General features: G+C 33.2%; 1 protein-coding gene and 2 long non-coding RNA genes across 4 annotated transcripts in view; 2 read left to right on the forward strand and 1 right to left on the reverse strand.

Annotated features, from left to right (window-relative positions):
* Window positions 1-26,553, forward strand: part of LOC119066743 (protein bunched, class 2/F/G isoform) — a 76,280-nt gene that overhangs the window by 17,188 nt on the left and 32,539 nt on the right. The window contains exon 2 of one of the 2 annotated variants that reach the window (XM_037169365.1): window positions 7,410-7,991. The exons of the other annotated variant lie outside the window; for it this stretch is intronic. Coding sequence (XP_037025260.1) covers window positions 7,410-7,991 — 582 coding nt within the window. The remainder of the gene's footprint in view (window positions 1-7,409; window positions 7,992-26,553) is intronic. 2 annotated transcript variants of the gene reach the window in all.
* Window positions 232-963, forward strand: LOC119066814. Its single transcript, XR_005085802.1, has 2 exons — window positions 232-444; window positions 619-963. It is a non-coding gene; the product is annotated as an uncharacterized LOC119066814 (long non-coding RNA).
* On the reverse strand, window positions 543-20,029 carry LOC119066815. Its single transcript, XR_005085803.1, has 4 exons — window positions 20,018-20,029; window positions 19,121-19,338; window positions 2,608-2,613; window positions 543-553 (listed from the first exon to the last, which is right to left on the reverse strand). It is a non-coding gene; the product is annotated as an uncharacterized LOC119066815 (long non-coding RNA).

Below are 26,553 nucleotides of genomic sequence, written 5' to 3' on the forward strand. Positions count from 1 at the left end.
AGTTTCTGTAAATATTGTGTAATTATACCATCAAAACGTATGTTAAAACAATTTGAGTAGATGATTTTTATTTATTGATGAAAAGATCGTTTTTTTACTGACTGCGCCTTTGTGAGCAGTCTTTTTTTTCGCTTGTTTAAATAAATAAATGAAAATTTAAAAAAAAAAAAAAAAATGTTAAAACAAATGAAGTACAAGATTTTGTATCACACATTGCATCACGATGAGGGTATCTACTGAAAAACAGAAGACCGAAATCGGACGCATTTTCTATTGGAATTTTTTATATGTACCCAGTAAGGTATTTAACACCAGAAGCCAAAAACACTTTCAAAAAAATTCTTTGCAGCTTGTGTGGCTAGTTTGAGGTGATAAAAAACCGAAAACTTGCACTTTTCTTACAACAATTTCTCCAGTTACATGAGCCGTACAGGGTCGTGTGGGGTGTCATTAGAAAGGTAATTGCATGTACTTCCGGGGCAAATAGGGTCTTATAGTTTAAAATTCATCCACACTGAGATATGTACAGTTAAAGATTTCAACCGAAAAAAGACTGAAAACTTACACTTTTCTTACAGAAATTTCTCGAGGTACACGAAACGTACATGGTCGTGTGAGGTGTCATTAGAAAGGAAATTGCATGTACTTTCAGGGCAATTAGGGTCCTATTGGGGTATGGAAGCATCTACGACGAATTATGTAAAGTTGAAATGTTTAAGTGCTTATTTTGAATCGTAGATGCTACCAAACTTCCGTAAGCTTTATTTGCCCTGAGAGTAAATGCAATTACCTTTCTAATGACACCCTACACGACCATGCACGTTTCGTGTATCTCGAGAAATTTCTGTAAGAAAAATGCAAGTTTTCGGTTTTTGATGACCTCTTACCAGCCAACACAAGCTTCAAAGAATTTTTTTGAAAGTGGTTCTGGCTTCCAGGGTCGAATATCTTACAGGGCACATATAAAAAATTCCAATAGAAAATGCGTACGATTTCGGACTTCTGTTTTTCAGAAGAATTCCTCGATACATTGAACAAATAAAGTAACAGATGTAAATGTATTAATCATAATGGGATGCACTTGCCGTTTATAAGAGGCTATTGTCTTTACGTTTGATTTCAGCAAACATATTGACTTCACCTTGATATACTTTACCAGTATGTGAAGCAACAACTTCTTTCGAATTAGTGGATTCGACTACATCAAAGACTTATTGAAGTCATTATTTTGTTCTGATTATTTTAAATACCGCTGACGAAATCCACATTTTTCCTAATCCAATTCAATCACTTTGATTAGCTCACACCTCGGCTTACACTCTCTTATTACCAACATACTGTTTTTTATTTGACTAGAACCATTTAAATAGCGATGCTGATAAACCGTTCAGATAATATTTTTATAGCCATAATGGTGTATGAATCTACAAAAAGAAAATTTTCTAAATTTAAACGTCTCATGTGTTCTTTATGGCTTCCACCATGTCATTTAAAACATCAAAGAAGACGTAAACAGCGAAAAAAACCTATCGTAAACTGGTTTACTTAATGGTATCAATAAAGTGATATAATAAATCCTCATCGTTTGGGTGCCTTACGATGTTATTGTTGTTGTTTTTCTTGCTGTTTTTTTTTCTTCTTGAAAATGTTATGAGCTTCGAAAACGGAAATTTGTGCACGTGTGCTCCGTTTAATGATGTACGCTGGACTGTTGCGATTAAAAGTGTGCGAATTAAATTATTTGATTATTTTTTAAATAACTCGTGTATTCATAACAGAATTTTATGACTTTTACTTGCCAAAATTATTCTAAAAAATCGTCTACGCTCTTTTCACATCTCTCATCTTTGTTTTTCTTTTAAACAGATCATTTTCTTTTATCAAATTTTAATTCTATGTTCTTCGGGCCGGTTTCATGTTAAAAACTAAAATTATTTCAGTTTCTCACACAAATGAAATGTTTAGTTCGCCACCAGTCCATTATTTCCATTATTAAATTGTAACAATATGCTCGATTAACTTTTTCGCTTCTGATGCATCAAACACGGCATACGATTCCTGGAACCGATTTTCATTCTAAGTAGGTCATTTAACTGCAATTTATTTCTGCTCGGTTTTCTTCCTGTTATAATAGCTGCATGTAGGTTATTGATTTTTCGGTTCATTCTCGCGAATAGAATAATATTGGAGTGTCTCCTCGACGTTGGATATGTTTATGACGCACAGCAATTTATAGCCGAACGGAGCTGATTTTTTTGTTTGGAATATGTTTGGTTTTTTTTACGACAGACATGCGGCAAAACCATAAATGAATTTACATAAACATCGTCGAACTGGATAGTGCGCGACGATAGAAAAATTTCAAATTAGTTTTCTGATTTAATTGTTTAATAATTCTTCATTAGATTATGTCACATCTGCTACTACATTTTGATAATACTGAAACTAGTCGGTTGGATTATGCACATAGTTTCACTCCTTATGAAAGATAAAATAAAATTCCAGACAGCGATACACTAACGGTCGCTGGTGAAAAAAATTTTGTATTTTAAATTGATGCGGAAATAATTATGGTGCTTCATGTATGCCAAATGTTACTGTAACAACAACGAACTCATTTATTCAATAGCCTATTCATGTGTGTCATATAAACAAGTACGCAATATTGGATTGTATAGCAATAAATTTATGTAATCTGGCTCCAAGTAACCATTTCAAGAAAGAAAGAAAAAGTTCTCCACAATTAAATTATAATTGAATGATCGTCACCATATGTATAATGAGAATATAGTTATCATTATTAAAGCGCCATGTTAACGAAAATTGAATTAAAATAACATGGAAGATTGTCTGGACATTTTCCTTTACTCGATAAAGATTGCCCGGAGGATATTTTAGAGAAAGTAATCTCACGTATTAAATGAGACATGCACCCATAAAACTCAACATTTTTTTGATGTAACAAATTTATTGAGAATTAAATGACACTCGAAATCGCGGCTAGGAGAAATAACAATCTTCTCGCCGAAAGTCATTTAAAAAAAATTACCAAAAATGAAGAGACAATGAAGAAAATACCTCTGACTTAACCGATCGGAAGACATTGACTTTCCGAGACCTTTTACTTAACCTTTAAGAAACGGCAGGTGTGTTGCGTTGTAATCTATACATCTATTACTTCTTTTGATTAAAGTCACATCTCGTGGCTGATACAAAATCTTTTACTTTGTTTGTTTAAATTTACATTTTGCTTTATAATAACGCCCCAGCTAGAGCTCATCGCTCATTTTTGTCAACGTTATCAATAACAGATGATTAGTCGTTTCTAAACAAAATTTCTTGCTTGAGTTTATAAGTTGAGACTTCACATTGAATTATTGAATTGCCAGTTGGTGGGTTCGAAACTCAACCGCAACACAAATAATGCGTTTCATCAGGTTGCTGTCTATAACAATGACATCTGATTGAATCGGTTATTAAGTTGCGTCTTGGACTAAGTACTGATAACGTCTCTTTGTGTTAAACGTAATCATTGGTAATGTCATTCAATCAGTTAGGCGAAAAGCCCGTTGATGGTGTGTGATGTCTTTCGGATACGTCTTTCAAGAAATCTCACTAAGATCACAGTTAAAACAAATTTCGCCGAAGTTATTTTGGAAACATTTTTCGGAAATAAAAAGTCAACGATCCCACTTCATCATGCCATATGTTTCAATTAAAAATATGCTTCAAAATTCACACCCATGAAACTCAACATTATGTTAAACTATAGAGTCATTCAAACCAACAGAGTCCTTGTGCCAAATTTTTCATTACTTATTTCTATGTAAATAAGATGATGGTAGAGACTTTTTTTTTGGCGAGTTGTCAATCAAAAATTAGCACAGTTCGTTTAGAATAACATTGTTAAATACAAAGACGATCTCACTTTTCCCAACCAAAAAAAAAAGTTAAATGTTTGCCTCTGTGCGCATTATAAGAGCTCTTTTCGTCAGATATCGTGTCAGAAATCTTAAATTGTTTGTCTTGAATATTTAATTGAGTATTCTGGCCGATATTGTTTTGTTTATTCATTAATTTAACAAGATGTGATATTGCTGATGGCTCTTCGTTGTAGAAACGTTTGACGCAATTTCATTTCTAAATTAAGACTTAAAGTCATTGTTTTAATGAGAAGAATTTTTTTTTCATCGAAAGAAAAGGTCACTCGTTAGAATTTTGCTGAATCAAGAATCAATCTTCGTATATCTCAATTGCAACTTTTCATACAAAGTTCGATTCAGAAAAAAAAGAACTCAGACTCAAACCAGTTAAGCCGGTTTTGTGGTTACACCTAACCGCTGTCTGAAAATTACCGAAATCGACCAACAACAAAAAATCCATCAGAGCACAAATGATTTCAATTTTCCATTTTGTAATTTTGCACAGCTGAATGAGAACAAATTTACTTTAATTGCTTCTTATTCCTATTTATACTTCCGCTTATCACCGATGCCAATCTAACTAGATTTTAATCAACTAAAATTGTTTCAACCTTCTGCATTCTCCTACAAATCATTGCAAATTTAAAATCCTCTACTGACATTGTGCCATAGCGTAAATCGAGAATTGAGAGAGAGGACCGCGCCGTACAAATATACTTACACCAATATACATAGTAGTGGCTTACAAATTGGTTACACATGTTTTTTTTTTGTGGTCTATTATATTGTTAAATAAAATGATTTGCATATCTTTTTTATGTAATTCTTTGTGTTTCTATTCTTTTTTTTTTTGCAAAATCCAAAAATCCTTGTCCTAGTTTTGTATTGCGCTAGACATAGAACTGCCGCTGTGTATTCACCACGACATTAGTATACGAACAAAATTAATTTTTTTCCGATGTGACCGTACGTAATTCGAGAATAATATTTCAATTGATTTTGATTTGAATAATAAAAGTGCTTTGACTGGTAGCCATTGCAATATGAGTGATGCGTTAAGATTGCCGTCATTCATAATGCTAGACTCTGTATCTGTAGGCTGTTCCTATTCACTTGCTAATTACATTCAGATTGATTGCGGAAAAATCAGGGTCAATAGTTAAAACGTTAGGACGTGTACACACCTCATGCGATAGTAGACTTTGTGGATTACAAGAACTGTTTCTGTAATTTGATATTTTCGTTGTGCATTGACACTTTTCGACCACAAGCAATAAAGCACTCAAAAAAGCTAACGATCGACTCAGGACACTTGAATTGAAGTCGATAAAAAAGAATGACTTTTCGTTCCTATCGTGTCTGACTTCGATGTGCATCATTGAAGTGACATGCAAGTATTTACACAATCAAATGTATATTGCTTTTGACATTGAATTCACATTATTCAACCTCTAAAACAGAATCGAAAGAAAAAAAAAAGTTTGACTTTGCCTTGTATCGAAATACAAGTCTGTGTTTTTTAGTTGAATTGGGTTTGGTTGATTACATTAACTTTTCGGCCTAACATTTTTGAATAACTTAGACCGGAATATGCAGTGCATGTAGTGGAAATAGTGAAAATTTGACTTAGTACAAATCATGAATTAAAAGCAATTGCATACCAAACATCCAATGATATAAACAAAAGCTTTTTTTTGATAAGGCAAGCGATTATCGCGATGTCTTCATTAAATCTAGTACTTCGAATGTTTTACATAATCTAATACTTTATTGGTAATACTAAACATTTTGCGATATAAAACAACATTTACCAGAGCTGGCCACTTATTTTTGTCGTCGCTGTCGATAATAGATGACTAGCCATGTCTAGAGAGTTTGCAATTAAATTCGATAATGCAAAAGAAATAGGGACCCGTTGTGATCTTTTAGTTCAATAATGTGTCTACCACGCCTGCTTCCTACTCTTTACTTAGGATTACTGCCTTACTCCCTGTTGGATTCTCTGCTAATGCCATCAATTCCATTCTTTAAAATTCATCTGTTTACGTTTGAAAATCAATTTAAATTATTTCTTTTTTCATTACTGGTACCGACTTACTGCGTAAATTACTTGCAATTATACTAGGTGGAGTCTTCAAAACCAAAAATGAAATCACTAACAACCAGCCACATTCATCATCAAATGAGAAACACATTAATTTTGTTCAAAAGCGTTTCTTATGATCATTTTTTGTGGATAAAAATTGTGCGTAGATTGTGCGAATCATTCACATTGTCTAACTTATACAGACCGAATCTATTAATCAATCTAATGTGTTCGTAAACAATTTTTTTTGTGTCATGTTATTTTTGCCCATATATGTGTTTACACAAAGCGAGTTCACTGACCTATTTCATTTTATTCATAAACGATATACCTTTTACTTATAAGCCGGAAAAAATAGCGTTCATAATACGGATAGCCTCATTCGAAGCCTCACACGATCATGTGAGTTGTGTATGTTGAAAGAAAGACATTCATAATGTGAATAGCGGATGTATTAAAAGTTAAAATGCTTTTTCCAGCTAAAAGGAGGCACATCAATTGAGTATAAATTGTGATGAGACTAACATTCAAAAAAAAGAAATAAGTCAACATGATACCTCCCGCATTACACGAACGATGAATGAATACATACAGTTTTGACAAAAGAACTGGGTCAATCCATTTTATGTTAGTCGAATCAAACATTACAATTATGCCACGTGTGGAAACATCAACCTCGACCGTTTTCATTTTCATTTCCCTCCCATTTACAAAATGTTTTGTGGCTTTCTTTCGAATATGTGTGTGTGTATTTGAAATACATAAAATTATAATTCCATTCAAATATTTATTTGAGTGGAGACAAGTTCCGGTCATTCACCTCATTGTTATACAAAAACAAACCATAAATCGAATTTGGTTTAGTTGCGTCAGAATATTGGATTCGAGTGGGAAAACTATTGAAATAGGCCCGAAAAAAGAAAATGTAAATGCTGACGCTTCCTATATAGCTTCTCTCTCTCTTTTCAACTTTCAATTGTAATGTGTTGTGTATAAATGATTGATGGTCGAATTTTCCGAATAATGGAATTTCGGCTATATGTACACGCATTGTTATGTAGTATGATGACCCCATTCAGTCAATCAAGTGACGCACTTAATACTATGTACACTGTGATAGGTCAAATTTCCAAGGATATTTACAGAAACGTATAATTTGAGTTGAGTCGGCTTTTTCTTTGTTGGAGTGACACACTTCAAAAATATAATAAACATGCCGGCCGGCCGGCTTATTTACCAACGAAATGTATATACAATTAAAATAGCGCGTCGTCTATTTTCATTAAAATTAATCGAATTTTCATGACATTTCTAGTTCATTCAATATTCCATTACAGAATTACCATAAGACATTTTCGTACTTAATTAAAAAAATATATTTTTTTGTCTTCTACGTACAGCATAACGCGTACAAAAAATGTCCTCACTAGCAACACCGACTTGACACCTCCCCTCTCCCACTATGCGAAAAATCAACGTATTTCCCGATCAAACCCCCCTTTGTCGGAAAGCACATCTGAGAAATCCGCCAAAACAATTCCACAAGCCGAATCCAATGTATTCACCAAATTGGCATTAGGAAATTGTATGGAAACGTTAATGAAAACGTCGCGGCAAAGTTTGCCCAAGAAACTGTTCTCCGTCACACGAATCGATGATTCTAGCGGACCGAGCTCGAGTATGGGTGCGAGTATTCCACATAAAAGCGTTCAGAATTTGAAACGCGAAGAATCCATCGGTATACCGATACCACCCAGACGAGACAATATGGATCGCTATTCGTCATTTATGATTAGTCCACCATCCGGACGGTACAGTCCGAATAGTCTAATGTGTGGATCGCCGACAATGGCATCGTCGCCGGTGCAAGGCGGTTATTTGGATGTGTATGGGAGCAGTGGGAGTGGAAAAGTTAGTAGAGCGGCATCACCGCAACCAATATCCGTCAATGTTGGGGGTGCGACTGGTTGTGGGGATTACAGGTTGGGTTTTGTTCTTTGTTCTTTGTTTTATTTATTTATTTTTTGTTACTTTTGTTCTGATTTGTTTTTGAGTTGATTTTATTTCTCTTTGACTAAATTATTTACGTTCTTTCAAAGTATTTAATTAACCCCAATTATATTCTGTTTGAAAAGATTTTTTTGTTTAATTTGTATCGGTTGAGATGTTTGTCCTAAAAAAGCGTAGTTATTATACTGTCATATAAGTGTTTCGCTTTTATTTTAGAAAAATCCATCTAAGAACCGAACAACAATTTCTGCTCCTTACGATTTGTCGATAGTAGTAATAGATCTGCTGGTTATGGCCCCTCAATAATACAAAAAAAATCTTTCAAAACGGTTACAGAAAGAAGTAAATCGGGAATAATTTTAATCGATGGAAAACATTATTCCAATAAATTGCATTTTACAGGCATACCGTAAAACCCTCTTTGCTCAGGATAATGTTCTGCGTCTATACAAAAAAAAAACTCGTGAAAACTTCTACCCCAATTGAACATCGCTAAGATCAGTAATGTGTTAAACTATTATCAGGGATGAGAAACTCTGTAAATTTATTAGTAATTCCTTAATCTTTTTCGAACGACGAACATAACACAGAATCTATTACTTCAGTAGTTTTAACATTCATACTGCTACGTAAGACCACACTAGGTTTTTGTCGATGCTGAAGCTAACAATTGTCCAATTGTTTATTTTTAGATCCCATGTGCCTTGAAGACAGGATGGGTCGATTTTCCGATTTTTAAAGTCAACACTCAGACTCTATTGCAGCCCGAACTTTTCTGCATTTTTATTTTTATCTATTTTCGACTCCGACTTTTGAATATCACACGATTTTATGAATGATTTTCTGGTGTGCTGTGAACTTTAGGGAGCACTGGTGTTCCAGCAAATCATCTGAAGGTGATATTCAACAGTACTTGGAAATAAAAAATTAAAAATGACGAAAAGTTCGAATTGGCAAGCTGCTATAGAGCTGAGTGTTGATCAACCTACCCTAGAACATTGCCATTAAATTCCCCGAAGAATATTTAATTCAATAGAAAGTTATATGAAAATAGCGCTGCTTCCTTCTATAAATTTGAACGCCTCGGAAAATTATAATAGTTTTCTCCAGTTCCCCATCATTGCTGCAAAAATTTTTAAAGTTGAAAAATTGAAATTTTCTGGGTATTCTGAACATAGTTAAATTGGAAAACTTTCAAGCTCATCGGAAGTTTCGATGAAAATTTGTCAATCACTTTTTAATTTGTTGTGCATGTTTTCGTCTATTCTAATTGAAAAGTTCTTTGATTAATTTTCTTGCATCTGAATTTTTGCATAAACTTTTTCATATAAATTTTGGAGCAGAATTTTTGTTTCGATTTTATTTAACACAAGCCTGGACATTTGTGTCGTATTACGACTTTATTTCCGTTTTTATTTACGTTCACAGTCTCTGCGTCTTAACTGATTTTAATTAAAGCTGGAAATTTATTTTATTTTAACAAGACAACATTGTTTAACGAAATGGTATGCAATTGAGAATGTTATAAATTCTATATTTATTCGACAAACGGATATATTTTCCATATAAACAATTTGCCCTAATTCACGGCTCGTGCAAAACTTTCAACCAGAATAAATATATCCAGTGATGTGCTGAACATCAATCAATCGCAATAGAATTGACACATTATTAATTGTTTTAAGTTGCAAAAATATATAATGCCACACAAGCACACACATTATACGATATTGTGTGTTGAATTCGCCAATTATATTTTGTAATAATAAATATTTTTTTGTCTTTCTTTTCGACAAGACAGATGTTGTTTATCATACACACGAACGTCATTTTTTATGCTGTTCAAAGAAGCTGAAAAAAATACTAATAAAGTCATTGCCAAAAATAGCAATGACATGATGTGTGCAATGAAATGAAACCAGACATTATTATTAAAAATGCTTCTTAATTTCGTATTACATTAATTTACTGGTAGGAGTGTTTTATCGTCGTCACTGCCATTATTTGAAAAGATTTTTTTCTATCGAAATTGTTCTTATCTGAATTTCTTGTAGCCATGAAAAAGCGCAGTTGTTGGTTCACTTGTATTAAGAAATGAAATTATAACAACAAAGAAATGGATAGCAAACCCCTCTCTAGACTGTACCATTTCTCGAATATCCACTGTTGACAGCATTGATAATAGCAAATTATTCTAAGAATCTGATTAATCAACAAACATTTCATTGTTCTGGATATTATTTATATTATTTAACCTTCAAGTACTATATCACCCCACTTCTTACACGTGCGTGACCCTTTAGTGTATTTAATTCGTAAGGATACTTTGACCAATTAATTTCAATGTCATTGTCAAGGTGATAGTATATAATCTGAGTATTAATTAAGAGGATTTATTCAAGTAAAATGCCATCAAATGAAGGGTGGATGGAATGTTTGTGTTTATTTGTGTTGTTAATCCTATCAATTTAAGTCTTACGTAAAAATGACTGTCTGTATATTGAATATATTTACTTATGTAACCATACTGCATTCATGTTTGATGTTCAAAAACGTTCTCGATATGAAATGATTTTCTAAAATTTCTTTCCGATAGTAGACTAATGCACACGTTTTTTTTTCGTTTCAGGTATGTGAAGATCCATTTCGTAATTAACAAATTAAAAATAAATTTAAACGATAATGCAATGATAACCAGGTAAGTACAATCTCAACAATCACAGCAAAGCTTTCTCGTAAATGAAAATGTCGAGTAAAAACTCGCTTCACTTATCAACAAGATAAATATCAGTATCAGTATCTCCAAGAATAGACAACGAAACGTAATTACCTAAATGAATAATTAAACAAACAAAGACAATCGTGGCCTGACTTGGCAACATATTATTTATAGTTCAGACTGCCATTAGAATTACGCAAATCAAATGAAAATTGGAGTCAATCTCATTACGAAAGTAATGTTCTTTTCATCATCAGAATCTGGATTCAGAATTACCAGATGGAGTTTCTTTCAGTTCAAATGCAATCGATAAAAATCTGTTAATCTTTTCAATGACTCTGGTTCTTTTGTTAAATTTATAGAGACGAACGACCTAAAAGCTTTATTTCATACAATGTTCAAATGGGTTCACAGGCTAACAGATTTGTATAACAAATGTTTTGTAGAAGTTTTATCATAGAATTCCACTAAAAAATGAAGGAAACGGCATGATCAATGTGAATATGGACTAATCGTGATTACAATCATAATGGTCTAATAATTGAATCTAGTACGTCCTTGGTTCATTGATATAGAATCTTTTACTTCATTGGTTTTTAACATAAATTTCGCTAAATAAAAACATACATTACAAAAGGTCTTAGATTATTGCTCTCATCGCTGTTGTCGATAGCAGATGATTATCCAGATGATTTCTTGCCTGATTCTGGAAATGCCGGAAATTTTCAAAAATTCGAAAAAATGATCTTGTTTTTCTGTGGAAAAATTGAATGCAAACTCCAAACGGGCCTCACAAATTTCTGGAAAGTATTCTAACAAATCTTACCGTTCTTTCTGTAGAGTGAAAATTCACCGAAAATTTTACAATCCAAACAAAAAACGTTTAAAATTTTTATTTTTTCTGTTTTTCATTTGATTAAAATTAAAACAAATTTCTCTTCAGTGTGAAAACATCATTTTATTGTCGCCGATTAGGCTGTTTTTCACATTTGAAATAGAATTCTGTTGATTTGTTTATATGGAAATAATGTCCGGGTAAAAATAGATTTAATGAAAAGAGCCCGAAATATAATCGAAATTAACAGATCAACAATGTGATGTAGTCACAAATAACCTATTTTTAAAGCAACAGAAAAAATATGAATTTTAAAATTAACCTCAAAACAAGACATCAATGATTGTAATTATCCTGTCAAATGTCTTACAGCCAGGAATATATATTTGCCGTAAAACACGACGATGATTTAATGACTAACATGTTTAAACAAAGAACTTTCTTTTTGTATTTTTTGGTAATTATCTTCTCCTCTTGGCAGTCGATCAAAATTCACCTAAGCCAACGTTAAATGTATTTTGCTTTTCCTTCTGCTTTTTTTTTCTTCTCAGAAACGAGAGTTGTTCAAAACACCTCTGTCTCCGAATATCGTTTACGATTAACTTTTCGCTGTTTTGTCATTCAAAAGTGTAAGCAAAATGTCCGTTTTAATGCGTTCAACTAAACATCTGAACGCAAATTACTCACCGATCATATAAAAAAAAATGTTTGGTGTAGCACAGCACATTTTCTGATACGCGCTAACATGTGGTTGTTTCGTGAAAAATTACTGAGACGAAAAATTGGTCGTTTCTAAAATAAAATTATTACAAATGACATCAAAAATGTCCAAAACAAAATTCTAGCTACATTTTCTGGCACCATGCTTTGTTGTGTGTTATCAACGGCACAAACATGTAATGTATAAATTGGCAAAAGCTATAAATTGCTACGCGGTATAAAGCCATCACCATTTTCATTATTTTTCGAAGAGAGGAGCGAGCGAAAAAAATATTTTGTTTGACTGACTGATGGTAGTATATTTATTCAAGAATGTTTTTAATTCGATTTTGTCACTATAATTTAATTTTATGTTTGAACGATTTATTGCCACCGTTGACCGTACCAACTAGATGATGTCGCGACGATTCGGCGATAATTCTGTCGTTTTTACGCACTAAAATTTAGTCGATGTAGTTGATTTTCTTCTAACATTCAAATAACAATCACTTGCATACTATTAGGCTGATTAGATAATATCATGCCGTGTCCACACCATTCCATATTGTTGACATTTTTTTTTTGAACAAATACTTTTAATTAGACGAAACTTTGAAAGCTCCGTCAACAGAGAGTAAAGGTTGACAAAATTCCTCACAAATTATTTCGAGCAATAATTTTGTTTTATGGGAGTGGAATGAGGCCACCGTTGAAGGTGTTTGGCTGAAATTAAAAACAATTTTATCTCATTTCGATGGGGCGACTTTAAATCATCATCGTTTTATGAATTTTCTGTGGATAAAATGAATCTGGTGTTGCATACACACCATCATAACTACACATTGGAATTAACAAATTGTGAAAACAAAACAAATAGGCTTGCGGTTTTCGCGTTATACGGCGTTATATTTGGTGATGGAATTAATGTCCATCTTGATTATGTTCACATACCGGAATTTGAGTCATGATTTGTAATGTAGATGCAAAATCGTCAGGATTATTTTTGTAACATGATGTGATTGATGATTGATTTCAGTCTCGAAATAATTCACTCCGACTTTTGTTTATTTATTCAGCTTTCGGTGTCTTTGAAAAGAAAGTAAAATATTGAGAAAGAAATCAGTACCGGCGATGAATAAAGAGTCGTTTGCTCATAGGATTTTATTGAAAAATAAGCCACAGGTTTCCACCTCATTTGTAGGTAAATGTAAAACACCGGAAAATTCTGACAGATGATAAGAATTCTCGAATTAAACGTGTTTTTAGTAGTTAAATATCTCATGGAGATTTCGATATTATTCTATTCAAAGTAGGAAGGTATTTCTTTGTCGAAATAGTTAATTGTATCATCGCATCGACTCATTCTCGTGATACCTAGATTACGTCAACATGTCTGTAAGTCGTATATTTTCCGAAAGATGAAGTTCAGTCTGAGAATTTGAAAAACAAAAACAATTTCAGACACACAGACAAAAATAAAAATTCATTAAATGTCTATTATTGGCTATCTGCAAAATCAGTTCACTTTCCCTCCCGTTCATAAATTTTACTTTGAACAGAGAAGATCATTAGCAAATTTTACGAGTAATCCAAATTGATCAGACATGAAAATGTTCAGATAAATGGAACGGAAAAAAATATATCTGCGCCATTATGTCTAAGCCAACACATCAGTCAAAAGCTACTTTTAACATGTCAATTGATTTTTTTTTTGGTTTCGTGCAAATTTAAATTTGCTTATTTCACTGGCAGAAAAAAATGGCTACAAAAAAAACTTTTCAAAAAACAAATTGTATACGTCGAACAACACACTCTAGACACCAATTGAATACGTACATAACCTTTTACGATGTTTAAATGCAAAACCGTAGGCTATTTTGTGTGTTTTATTTAAATTAATAAAATTAACTGAAACTATCTATACGAATTGAGGTCACATCAGGCATACATACATTTACATCTCGTTCGGTACATGTGTATTTAACCTAAAACATATGCGAACGTAATAATATTGAAAAATTACAAATTTCTAATCAGACATTTTCATCTCCAAAGTATATTATCGTTGGCAAATAAAATGTTAAAAGTACAATAACGTTGCGAATAATAATAGGAATTTAATTTGAAAAAAAATCGTTGCGTTGGTACATAATAATATCCGAGCCATACCATTTTAGGAATTATGAAAATTTGCAATTCACATTCATTAAATTATTAGCTCATGAAAAATACAAAAAAGATTTTTTTTTCGATTTTTTTTTTCTCTCCATATCAAAACTTTGCGAATTACAAGGTAATGACTTAGAGATTTCAATTTGTTATGCGTACGGGCTGGTAAGACCGGTAATAATTGTGTACACGAGCAGACAAGAGATATTGAAAAAGTTAAATTGCAATTTTTAAATGATTTTAAAGTGATTGCGTGATACATCGAGAGTTTTGGTTACGCTTAAATTTTTTGTTGTTGATTTTATTCATTAGCAAGTCTACTCCTTGGGTTTGAATAAGGCCAAGGAGATGAATTCATTTTCATTAATGAACAGACAGACAATGACAGCAAAGTTCGTTGAATTTGGCAAAATTGTCATTATGTTCTAATGATCCTCCTGTAATTGCTAATCATATATCGGAAGCAAAGTGATGTTATTCAAAGTAACAATTAAAGGGTCTCGCACCTTCGTGTATAAGATGAGGATCTACCATCATTGGATGGCAAATGCTCAGCGACTTCTTATCGAAAACAGGGAAATTTTACTGATAGACGTGGTAACGTCATGAAGTAAGGATTGGGAACAAATGATCTTTAATCTGGGTCTCACCTTCTCAATTGAAGAAGCCTCCCAAAAATCTAATCTATCTATCTATCTCCATCTTTACCGAAGTGCGTCTCTCTTCGCCTTGGCACGAAAATCTACCGTAGTCACACCTGTCGGTGTGGTCAATTGTCTGACGAATTTGGTCATCATGGTTTGAAGTGTATAAAGAGTGCGGGCCGGTTTTGTCGGCACGTTGCGCTGAACGATCTTATAAAGCGAGCGCTTGCATCGGCGGAAGTTCCTTCCTTACTCGAACCGATTGATATTGCCAGAGACGATAACTCTTCTCGGGTGGATGGTGTAACTATCATTCCCTGGAGTCGCGGACGCCAACTCGCATGGGATGCAACTTGTGTCGATCCACTTTGTGCCTCGTACGTCAGGAAATCGTCCGTTCAAGCGTGTTCAGCAGCCAATAGGGCAGTTCAACAAAAGCGGAGGGACTACAGTACGGTTACCAACCAATATCATTTCGTCGCTTTTGCAGTGGAGTGTTTGGGGGGCTGGTCAGATGAAGCCAAGGTTTTCGCCAAGGATTTGGGTAGACGTATGTTCGACTCCACAGGTGAGCCAAGATCACTTTGGTTTTTCAGACAAAGGGTTAGTTTGGCAATACAGAGAGGCAATGCGGCCAGTGTCCTAGGGACAATTCCGCCACAACTGGATTTGAACGAAGTGTACTATCTTCGTTAGTCATCCTTATTTTATTTCTGTGACCTCTTGTGAAACATTCTGTTGGAATAATAAATCGTTTACAAGTGCGTTCCTAAGGTAGTCGAGTCGAATTCCTAAGGTAGTCGAGTCGAATTCCTAAGGTAGTCGAATCGAATTCCTAAGGTAGTCGAGTGGAGGTGCCTAAGGTAGTCGAGTCGAGTTCCTAAGGTAGTCGAGTCGAGGTTCGAAAGAGTTACTGTAACTTTGGTTGTTTAATTAACTTTACTCACCGAACTCATGATGGAAATCAGTGCATAAGGTAACCTTTCGGTCGAAGTTTTTCGAATTCTCTCAAAACTTTGTATTGGAAACATCAAAGAGATCTAAAAGAAGGCACGAAACTTCAAGAAAATGTCTAAAAAATAGGACCTCATCGAAATTCTATGCTATAATATCGATATAGATTAGGCATTAGGGATACAAAGTTGAAAGTAACCTAATGAACTTATTAAAATTGTTGTGAGCATGTCAGATGTATCAAATTTTATTACTGATGTACTATGAACAATGTTACAAGTCTTAATCATTTACCGACGGAAACGGCAGTGTCATAATCAAATCTATTACTTCTGTTGTTTACAGTGTTTGGTAATGTTTAGGACTTAATCTACTCCTTCATTTGTTTGAACATATACATTTTGCTATATAACAAACAACAAGCCAGACGTTATCTCTTATTTTCGTCATCGGTGTCAACAACAGATGATCTGACGTTATTTTTCGTGGTGACGTTTCAAATTCTTGCGATGTTTTTTACCTGTCAAATCAAATGTATTACTTTTGTTGTGATCCTTTACTTTTTTTTGAACATATATTTTGTTATATAAGAAAGCACAAGCCAGACATTATCCCTTATTTTAAACATCGCCATCGGTGTCATCGACAGGTGATCTGGCGTTTTTTGTTTTGCTTTCGTACAGACAACCTCTTCAACCTTTCAATTTCTTCCAGTGCTCTTTTTTGTTAATATGTCAGCGGTGAAAAAATTAATTCCCATAGCCACAAGCGAGCGAGGACCTACTCGTAGAAAAAAAATATTTAAATTCTGCACGCGCCTACCAGGAAAAACAGGCACATAACATTTTTTGGCAACGTCCTATTTAAATTTTCATTTTGCTGTTCCTGATTGTTTATACTGCCGTTAAATGATGTTTTCGTTTTTATTAGCAACGGAATGTTTTCGTTCCTTTAATGTGGTTGTGCGTTTTGTTAAACAAATTTCGTTTTCATTTTGTTATAAAATCACTTCAGTTCGGTACACACAAACAATGATTTCTCAAATAATTTCCCACAAAACGATTGTGAAGCTTTTTGATGAATCGAAAGATGAACAGATTTTACATAAATAAAATTTGGTTAAAACCGAAAAATTGAGCCAAGAAAAAGAAGAAGATTGTGATTGCTTTCAGTCATTATCATCAATCATGTTTCTGGACAGTGTATTTATTCAAAAAAATTCTTTGTGCATTGTAAATGATGACCGGCGAGAGAGGAACCGAAAAAAAAACCCAACTTAATGCGAATATAACATGTGTAAAGAACTATAAAACTGCTTGCTTGTTGTGTTGTTTTCGGCGTGTTCATTCAATATGATTTCAAAGTCAAATTAAAAGTCATACTTTTAAACGAACTTGAGAAAAACTCATCAAAATGGATGTTTTTTCAACCCATTGATTAATTTGTTTCGTCTGGATGCAGCAGCTTTTGTCGAAAATGTGTTTTAATGTTCGTTAAGCACTTTTTTTCATTTATTTTGTTTCGTGAGTTTTGAGAACGACACAGCGAGCACTATTTGACTTTGAAACATTTTTTTTTTCTGAAGAGAAAAATTATGATTTTAACTCTTTAAGAGAAGAGGAAGAAGTAAAAGAGTTAATGGTAAAAGTGTCATTCAACTTTTTTTTTTACTTAACTTGTACTCAAGCATTTTCGCGTTGGTTTTGGTTGTTGTTTTCGTGCCAAATATTATTTAAACCGGCTTTTACGTGGTTTTTTGTTTACTTTTTTTGTGCTAAGCAAATAAAATATTTAAAAAAAAAAAATTAATAAAATAAATAAACTGTGACTCAGGAAAAAAAATGTGTTCATTGTATAACCATAACCATGCATTCAATATTGATTCAATCAAGATTATATTTTTAAATGTAAATTTTATTTTTATTTACAAAAAAAATAAATGTTTAACTCTCGTCAGTTACATATGTCACACTCAGTATGTAGGTGTCTTGAATCCGGTAAACCACCACCGATACACGAAGCCAAACCTTTTCCAGTTTCGTTTCTATTTTAAAGTATAAATTTCATTTCAAATAAAGACCTCCATCTCCTGCGTCTCTTATGGCATCTTCGTATTTCGAAGCGTAATAAAACACAAATGTGCTCAACGCGATTATACCGTTGAGAAAGCGAAAAGGGTAAACATTAAACACGGAAACCATTTTCTATTAACTAAATGAACCAGAAACGATTTTTCGACCACATTAAATCTAATAATAGCTGGAAAATTTTCTAGCCGGCCACTTTATAACAGAGTACTCGTCGAATGGAAGAAAATAGAACGCAAGCGAGTGAAAATGATGTTGTTGTTTTCTCCTCAGCCGAACGCACACATGGGGTTACATAATTCATTGTGATTTGTCTGGTAACGTCAAAATCTATGTATGGATTTGTTTTGAAGAAATAAATAGATTTGCGCTAACATTTCCGATAGAGTCAAGATGAATTGAAACGTGATTTTTGTCGCTGTAATTGTACATTGTCACAAAACGTTATGCTATCAAAACACGACATCCAATTGCAAATATCTCTGAGAAAATTGTTCTGTAAATTATGTACAATTGCAATGCAGAAACAAAATTAAATTTAATAAGAAACAGAAATAGATAAAATGTAATAATGCTACATACGTATTCAGACGTGATGTAAAAAGGTAATAAAACTTAATATCTTTTCAACGAGGAGATAAATCGCTTTAATGTGAATAACGTTTTTCTGCTATAACATGTTAAAGGTGAACATGAACAGTAGAAAATTGTTGTTAACATAAAAAAGTTGTGATAATTAAACGGAAACATTTGCCACCTGAAGTACGTGGAACATAATAATATATAATGATTTGAATCATAGTTTCATTTTCTCGCTATCTTTTTTATGATTTTATTGGTTCATCTCACTTTTACAGGAAAATTAGATTTAAAATTTATTTATTCGGAAGTTGGGGTTTCAATCAGATCTTAAATTATTTTTTTACAGAAGGCATGTGCATCACTTACGTACGTTCTTTACGTAATTATGCAAATGCACAATGAGCAATGATACATTTACAGTGCTGGAACATGTTATAGTACTTTATTTCATATGGAGTAGGATCCTCGAGCGACAGCGAGAATCCTACTCCATATGAAATACAATGCTTTATTGCATGAGCGAAAACGAGACAACAACATATGACTGTTTTGACAGCAAACTATTAATGTATGAATTAGCGCTCTAGATAAGTAATTTTTCGGGTAATCACACCGCGAATGCAATAAAATCTATTACCTCTTTCGGATAATGTTTGATACAAAAATTTTGACTTCCAAACAGATTTCCTGAAAGAGGTGTCTTCCTTTCTTTTTGTGGCTGTTGTCGACGCCAGATCTAGCCGTTATTCTCGTCACTCCTTTTCCTTTTCGTTGTTTTTTTCCAAAGTTCACCATTAACTACCCTCCCTGCCTGCATCAAACTTCATAAATTAATTTTCTAGAAACATTGACCCAATCACTGTACATTGTACAATAACTAAATCTGTTACCTCTTCTGTTGAACAGCAGTCTCATATATTGGAGACGAAATCTTTTACTTCAATTGTTTTGAACATATTTCTAAATAAAAGCGCATCAGAGGATATCGCTTACAACAGTCTTTGTTGTCAATAGCAGATGATAAAAAAACCATTTAATCACAAATTCCACAGCACTGATTCAGATAAAGGAAGTATACTCGACATGAAACCGTTATCATTCGCTATTTTATCTTACAACATAATCTATGCACTGAATAGAAAAAAAATGTTTCGAAGCATAATTTATGCCAATCGAACGTATAATATGCCAATACTATGTACACAACGTTTATTCTTACAGTCAACACAACAATGTTCAATAAATTTGATTTGCTTTCTAAATTAATTACCATTCAATAGAAACATTATGTTTGGCTTGTGCAAAAAACATAATAACACGATTGACTGAAATTATAAAAAAAGAAGGTAAGATCTACCATACGTACGTATACATACATTTGCATAACAATCGCCCGTCTAATGGGTACTGTGTCAATATTTTCTCAATTTTACATAAACAACATAATATACGAACTCAGTGTGGACGTATCATTGAAATTAAATGTTAACTACATGCTCAGCTCATTCACATTTACCTGTTACATGTTAAAGTGTTTTTTTTTTTGCACACAAGTATCGGTTAACATCGAATCTATACAATCTATGCCTCTCTCTTTTTTCTTTAAACTTTTCATTTGCATTAATTTGTTTTACATTCTCATGGCATGTACATTGTACAGTGTAAGTGTACACACATATTCAACAAAACTATCAAATAAGAAAGATGATCTGTATTGGAATGAATACATTTTCCTTGTAATCGGCGAACCAATGCCTTCTTATACACACCACGTGTATATGGGTATTTTCAACTATAATTCCGTTGAAGTTAAGTTAAAAGAAAAAAGAAAAACTAAAAAAAATTCATTCTGTGACTTCAGATGATAAACATGTAACAATACACAAATCATGGTAAACAGAATATTACTCTATTTTATAATGGTGCAACAACCGGTGAGTAGAGTAATAGTAGTAGATTTGTATTGAAATTTGGTTGCCATGATGATGGTATAGTTAGTCGCAACTCGCATACATACATTCTACACCATCAAACATAACAAAAAAAAAATGTTAAGCAAAAACAATACGAAATAATATAACACTGTCGTGTGCGGTTTACATTTTGGTTGAGAGAGCGCGCACGTTGTTGCCGCTTATGGTTCAGCCACAATGCTGAAAAACTTTTACTTTAGTTTGATGTTGAATTGTTGGTGAGCTTACAGCGTTTTTTCGATTTATTCTACACAATCTTATTACAGTTCGATATTAAATATATTGTCGCTGTACCAGTCGTAACGTCGCGGGTTTTTGTTTCAATATTCGTTCGACGCTGATGTTAATTAGCGCGATTGACAACAAATTAAAATTGCATTAATCTTTGTGTGTGCATGTATGAGACATAGTCTTCGTTTAAAGTACACAGAACAGCTGTACTGATAAAAGGCGATATATTTACCACTAATAAACAACAATTATAATCGCGTTTAAGGTTTACTCTCAAGTAAAAATGTTTTTAATTCGATTCTGAATTCGGTCGAGACACGGTGTCGATGGTGTTGGATTTTGTTGTGTATATTTGTACATATATGTTGTAATTGCATCGTAAAATTCTGCGCGCGCAGATAAAACATCCGAGTGTTGTCGTGTTGTTGTTGAAATGTGAACAAATAAGTCTTTGAAAATAAGGAAGAAAAAAAAACTTTGAAATATTCTGTGCGCAATATTGGATGTTTATTGGAATATTTTGCTCTGTTGTTTACACGCAAAAATGAGTGAAGTTGTAATGTGCCTTTCGATCATTTGCCCATGGCTGATACTATTGTTTGCTGTATTCTTTGCCATGATGGTTTTGTGATCCCAACGGTAGTGATCCTAACTTGTAAGACTTCAACAAGTTCTTAGTGCTTTTTGAGAAACTGATTGAAATGCCTGAATGTTAGCTAGCTAAGGTATATCATATTATGCAAGAAGTAAATGTGTAATTTCAATATGATCTTGACGAACCAATTCATTGAAAACTCAATGCAACTTTCTTTAAAAAATTGTAAAATTTTTATTGGTTTCTTTAAGATGAAACTCCCAATTCCATAAAACATTTTATGGTTCAACTTCAAGGCAATAAAATTCAATGAATTTCAATTTATGCACCGTAATTATAAGTTCTACATTGTATACGAAAGGCGACGACACAGAGAACTGTTACATTTTCTTCATTTTTGCAATATTGTAGCCATCCGCATAAACTGCGTAGTTTTTTTTGATGTATCCTAGTTGACTGTATATATCACCCTTTCCAGTTCAATTTTCTTTCGCTGTCGTTGGTGCGAAAGTCAGTGTGTCACGATTCGTAAACACAACTCGTTTTTGATATATTTTTATTTTGTATTGTGTTCTGCGATGAAGTTATCAACGTAAACGATACATAGTTAATGTTACGTAATCCGGGGGGTGGAAGTGCTATCGAACATATAGTTTGATGTGGTTACAATGCCATCATTTTAGGCGATTGTGACAATAAATGTTTCAAGAATTTCATTGTTTCTTTGTTGTTACACTTGCCGGTAATTTATGGGCAAACTTGTACCGTTCGATATCCCGACTTTACTGCGACTTTTTTCTTAGTTTAATTTTATTTTCCCATTCTTTCCTTCTTGATTACTTAAGCTTTTAAAGTGTCGTTGTACGAAAATCTTTGTTGGAAAAACTTTTTTTTTGTGAAATGATTTCTGGTCCGTACTTGCAATAATCGAAGACTTTTTTCGGTGGATATTTACGACCCCGTACGCTACACATATCCTTCACGATTTCGCACGAACAGAATTTTGTTATAAAGTAATAGCTGGTGGCTCAAAGTTTGTCGATATTCTTCTTCAAACATAGTTTTATGTTTCGTATACATTTTGCCGAGAAGTTATGAATGAAGTTGCGTGACAGGAATTCTAGTAACCCGTAACAAGTCAAGCAATCGGAAAAGATTTATTTTACATAAACATGTACACGATTGTCGGGGTTGTAACGTGGTTCTAGCTATCGGTGGCTTAACCTTAAAGCCAAAATATTTTATTGTATTTCACCTTAAATAATTAGCATTTTTTACTACAAGGAAGGGTATTATTTGCATAACTGTCGTATACACCATGAAAGCTTTACTGTGCAATGTCGTATACTTCTCTAAAAATAGTTTGGAATGCTAAATTTAGAGTATTGCGCAAGCATGTAACATGAGCGAATCAGGCTTTCAAAGAGACTCTATCAGGCAAATTCGATTCTCCTTTTCTGTTTTACTGCAACTGATATACCCTTTTGAAGTTGCCGAATGTATCTCCACTATATGTTTGAGCTCAAATCAAAGTTTTGTTGGTAAATAGATATGCAGTTGCACTTTGAATGACTATATACCTAGCACTCCGTGTTCAGTGTTTCATTCCCCTCAACATACGGTACGGTAATGTCATCACATACCAAGTACATGTAAGGGGTGTTGTGTTGCCGAAAAAATAAGAGTCGAATTTTCGTAGACATAATCTTTCAACCGAAAGCCCAAGCAGTAAAAAGAAAACATTTTTGCAATATCCATAAATCGAAACGTTTCATACCCAATTGCATTTAACGGGAACCGTCAGCTAACTTATCACTTTTACTTTTATTTGCGCAGCTATAAATACATGTACATGTTCGCTTTGTGTTGGTCTCATCTCTTTTCCACTCATTGCATATCATTCTCGGTTTAAATGTCATGCCATTCTGTAGGATTCTGAATGAAAGCCACACAAATATCGCCGATATATACAGTGCAGTATATCTCTCTCTCAGTTTGTAGCTAGTATACTGTTTTGCAGGGATTTCAAATTTTATACCTTGTCCAGAGCATACTCTTGACTCTTCGCAAAAGATGTTTATAATAAAATACCGAAAAGGCGGAAAATCGCATGCGCTGGAACGCCAAAAAAAGGCCATTTTCATTTTCGATCAATATAAACGAGAATTCCTCCTCTTTGACGATTATTGTGCTCGTTAAATGAGTGGATATGTTGTGTATAGTAAAAAATCCGAAGTTACACTTTTTTTGAGTTGGAAATTTTTTTGCTATGGCTCGTGTGTGTTGTTTAATAAAGCATTGCTTTAAGTGAATTTTCGTTAATCTTCTAAGACTAAATTGCTTTACAGTGGTTTCTCTACATCAATTCAATCATAAATCGTTTATTATCTGAACAATTCGGTTTCATTTTCGCTTGCACCAGTCGATTGTCTTTTAGAAAGGTTAAAGGAAACATAAAAACTGTTTGTTCACAAGGAAAAATATAATATTTCTCGTCTATCGAAGTTGTACTTGAAGATTACAAGATTTCAGAGCGTGTTGTTAAAGGGTAAAAGTGATTTCTATGAGCGATATCGACTGTGATAAAGTGTAAAGAAATTTTTATTTGTACATCTCTTACCATAGGAACTTTACATGTCCCCAATTAACTTTTATCTTTTCCCGTTAATCTTTAGATATTTCAGTTGAATTAAAAGCTACAGATTCTACAACTAGATTTACCTTTGTAGTTACTGTTATAGCTCCATATTGTATAAATTTAAGAGATTTTTTTTAAGTGTTCAAGCAATGAATTCCATAAAATAAAACATTGGCGGCCATTTTACAAAAAAAAAAGATTTTCTTGCATTTTTATTTCTTAGAAATTATCGACAGAAAAAATTCAATTTCTCGTTCCACGAAATCATTGTTTTAAAACGCAACAAATTAACAATTAACTACGCATTTCGTAGTGCGTTTTTTTTGTTACGAATTATTCAGATGTTGTACCTCTGTGAAAGCATTTTCTGCGAGTATATAATCATCTCCTCAGATTCGTTTCGACGAAATTCATCTTCACAATCGTGAAAATGAGAGAATATTATTTCAGAAATAAGAGAAACAATTCGAAATAGAGAGAATATATCACCTAAACGTCGTCGCGGTTAATGTTTATTTCTGCTGGACGATGAGATAAATTTTATGATGTTTTATTATCGAGATTATCTCATCGCACTCTGCATCCAAACTGTGTGTGTGTACTTTTCAGCGCCGAGCTTCATCTCGTATGCGATTTTTTTTTAATATTCTCGTTTTACAGAGCAAACGGGTCAAGGTTAGAGCTAGCCTAGGGAAAATTAAATGACGAAAGAAAAGTAACCAAAGCAAAGAACTGGTTTATGTAACAAAGCTGGTTTTAAGTACGCGAAAGAAATCAAGTGTTTCTTCATTGCAATTCTGGTTTTCGTCGAAAAATATCAAACATTTTTTATCTGAATTATTTTTTTTTAATTTCGCCATCTCTAATCAATATGGATAGCAAAGACTATACCAAAAATGTGAATGCAACGCCATCTTTTTCACTCGCGCATTCCAACACATAGCATTAAATGAAAATGGAATATGTTTTCGTTATAGCGTTTCCCTTTAAATAATTTTGTTTTTTTCTTGGCGATTTATTCGTACAGCATGTCTATGTAAATATAAAGTATGTTTAGCTCCCAAACCGTCGGCTTATTCTTTGCGAATTGCTACATAATCAGTTATGTGTTGTGTGTGTATACAATTATGCTTGTCTCAAAATAAAATCTTTTTCTCCATGCCACACATCTTCTATGCTGGCGAAAAAAGATATAATGTTCGTTTTACGGAAGTAAAATGTTCACGCTCTGATGGTTTTTAGATTTCATCTAAATCCAGCTGTTCGACACTGTTTATTTTGCAGTGATTAACGCGTTTCTATTTTTTCTCGTATATTTTCACACACACACAAAAAATTAATAATTTATTTGATCAGATGGTTTTTGTGTTAGCCAAGTATTGGGTCAGTTTATTGATGGTAACGAGGTTCATTCGTATAGATTGTATTTATTATTGAAAATGACAAATTTGATTATTCCGCCTCTACTGCTATTGTTCCAATTTTCTTTTTGCCTCTACCGCTAACTACAAAATAATAGTACCAACGTTGTGATTAATCGATCCAATGCATTTACTCCAGAAAATTTCTATTTCAAAGCCATAAATAATTCACATTTTAAATAGACACTGACGCATACTAAACGTAAGCATATAATTTGTAGATATAAAATGTATCTATGACCGACATTAGAAACGGATTGTTGCTTTTTCCACTTACAATTTTGACGAAAGACAACAAAATCATCGAATCTGTTACTTCATTTGTGTGTAAGGTTTATCTACCAGTGTTTAATACAAAATCTATTACTTCAATATTTTTGTCTTGCATTTCTATATTTAAGAGAACAACTTGCATAAGCTTGTGGCTTCGTCTTTTCGTTGTTGTTGATAGCAGATGAGAGTGTATCACAGGATCGTTGATTATCAATGAATAAGTTGAGGTTAGGGATAACATCATAGAACCAGTTCAAAAGAAAGGAAGATTTAGATTGAGATTTCAATGAATTGAACACCACCCAAATGCATTCACTTCTACATCTAAAAATTATTTCATATTTTCTGTAGGTTTGATTAATTTGCAAGAAATAAAGAATCGAAAAGACATAAATAACCAACTGAAATCGTGAGCCAAAAGAGGTGGTTTGAAAGAGTGTGAAAAATAATTTCTGTCGAACATAAAATTCCATACGTATGATCTGCTTAAAGAGACAAACTTACTTAGAATTTACGAAAAATCGATATTGTGGAGCCATAAAATACAAGTGCTATGTAAAACTATTCATAAATCAATTGCATCTCAACCGATGTAATATTAATTAAGTCATAAAAAAAAAGAACTCGCAAGCCATAGAAAACACAGACTGAATCTTCCACGAAATCGAATTTCGTACTAGGAAAAAAATAACAATTCGAGTGTTTCGTCACCAA

The sequence above is a fragment of the Bradysia coprophila genome, chromosome IV (genome assembly GCF_014529535.1).
Source record: "Bradysia coprophila strain Holo2 chromosome IV, BU_Bcop_v1, whole genome shotgun sequence".
Classification (NCBI taxonomy): Eukaryota; Metazoa; Arthropoda; class Insecta; order Diptera; family Sciaridae; genus Bradysia; species Bradysia coprophila.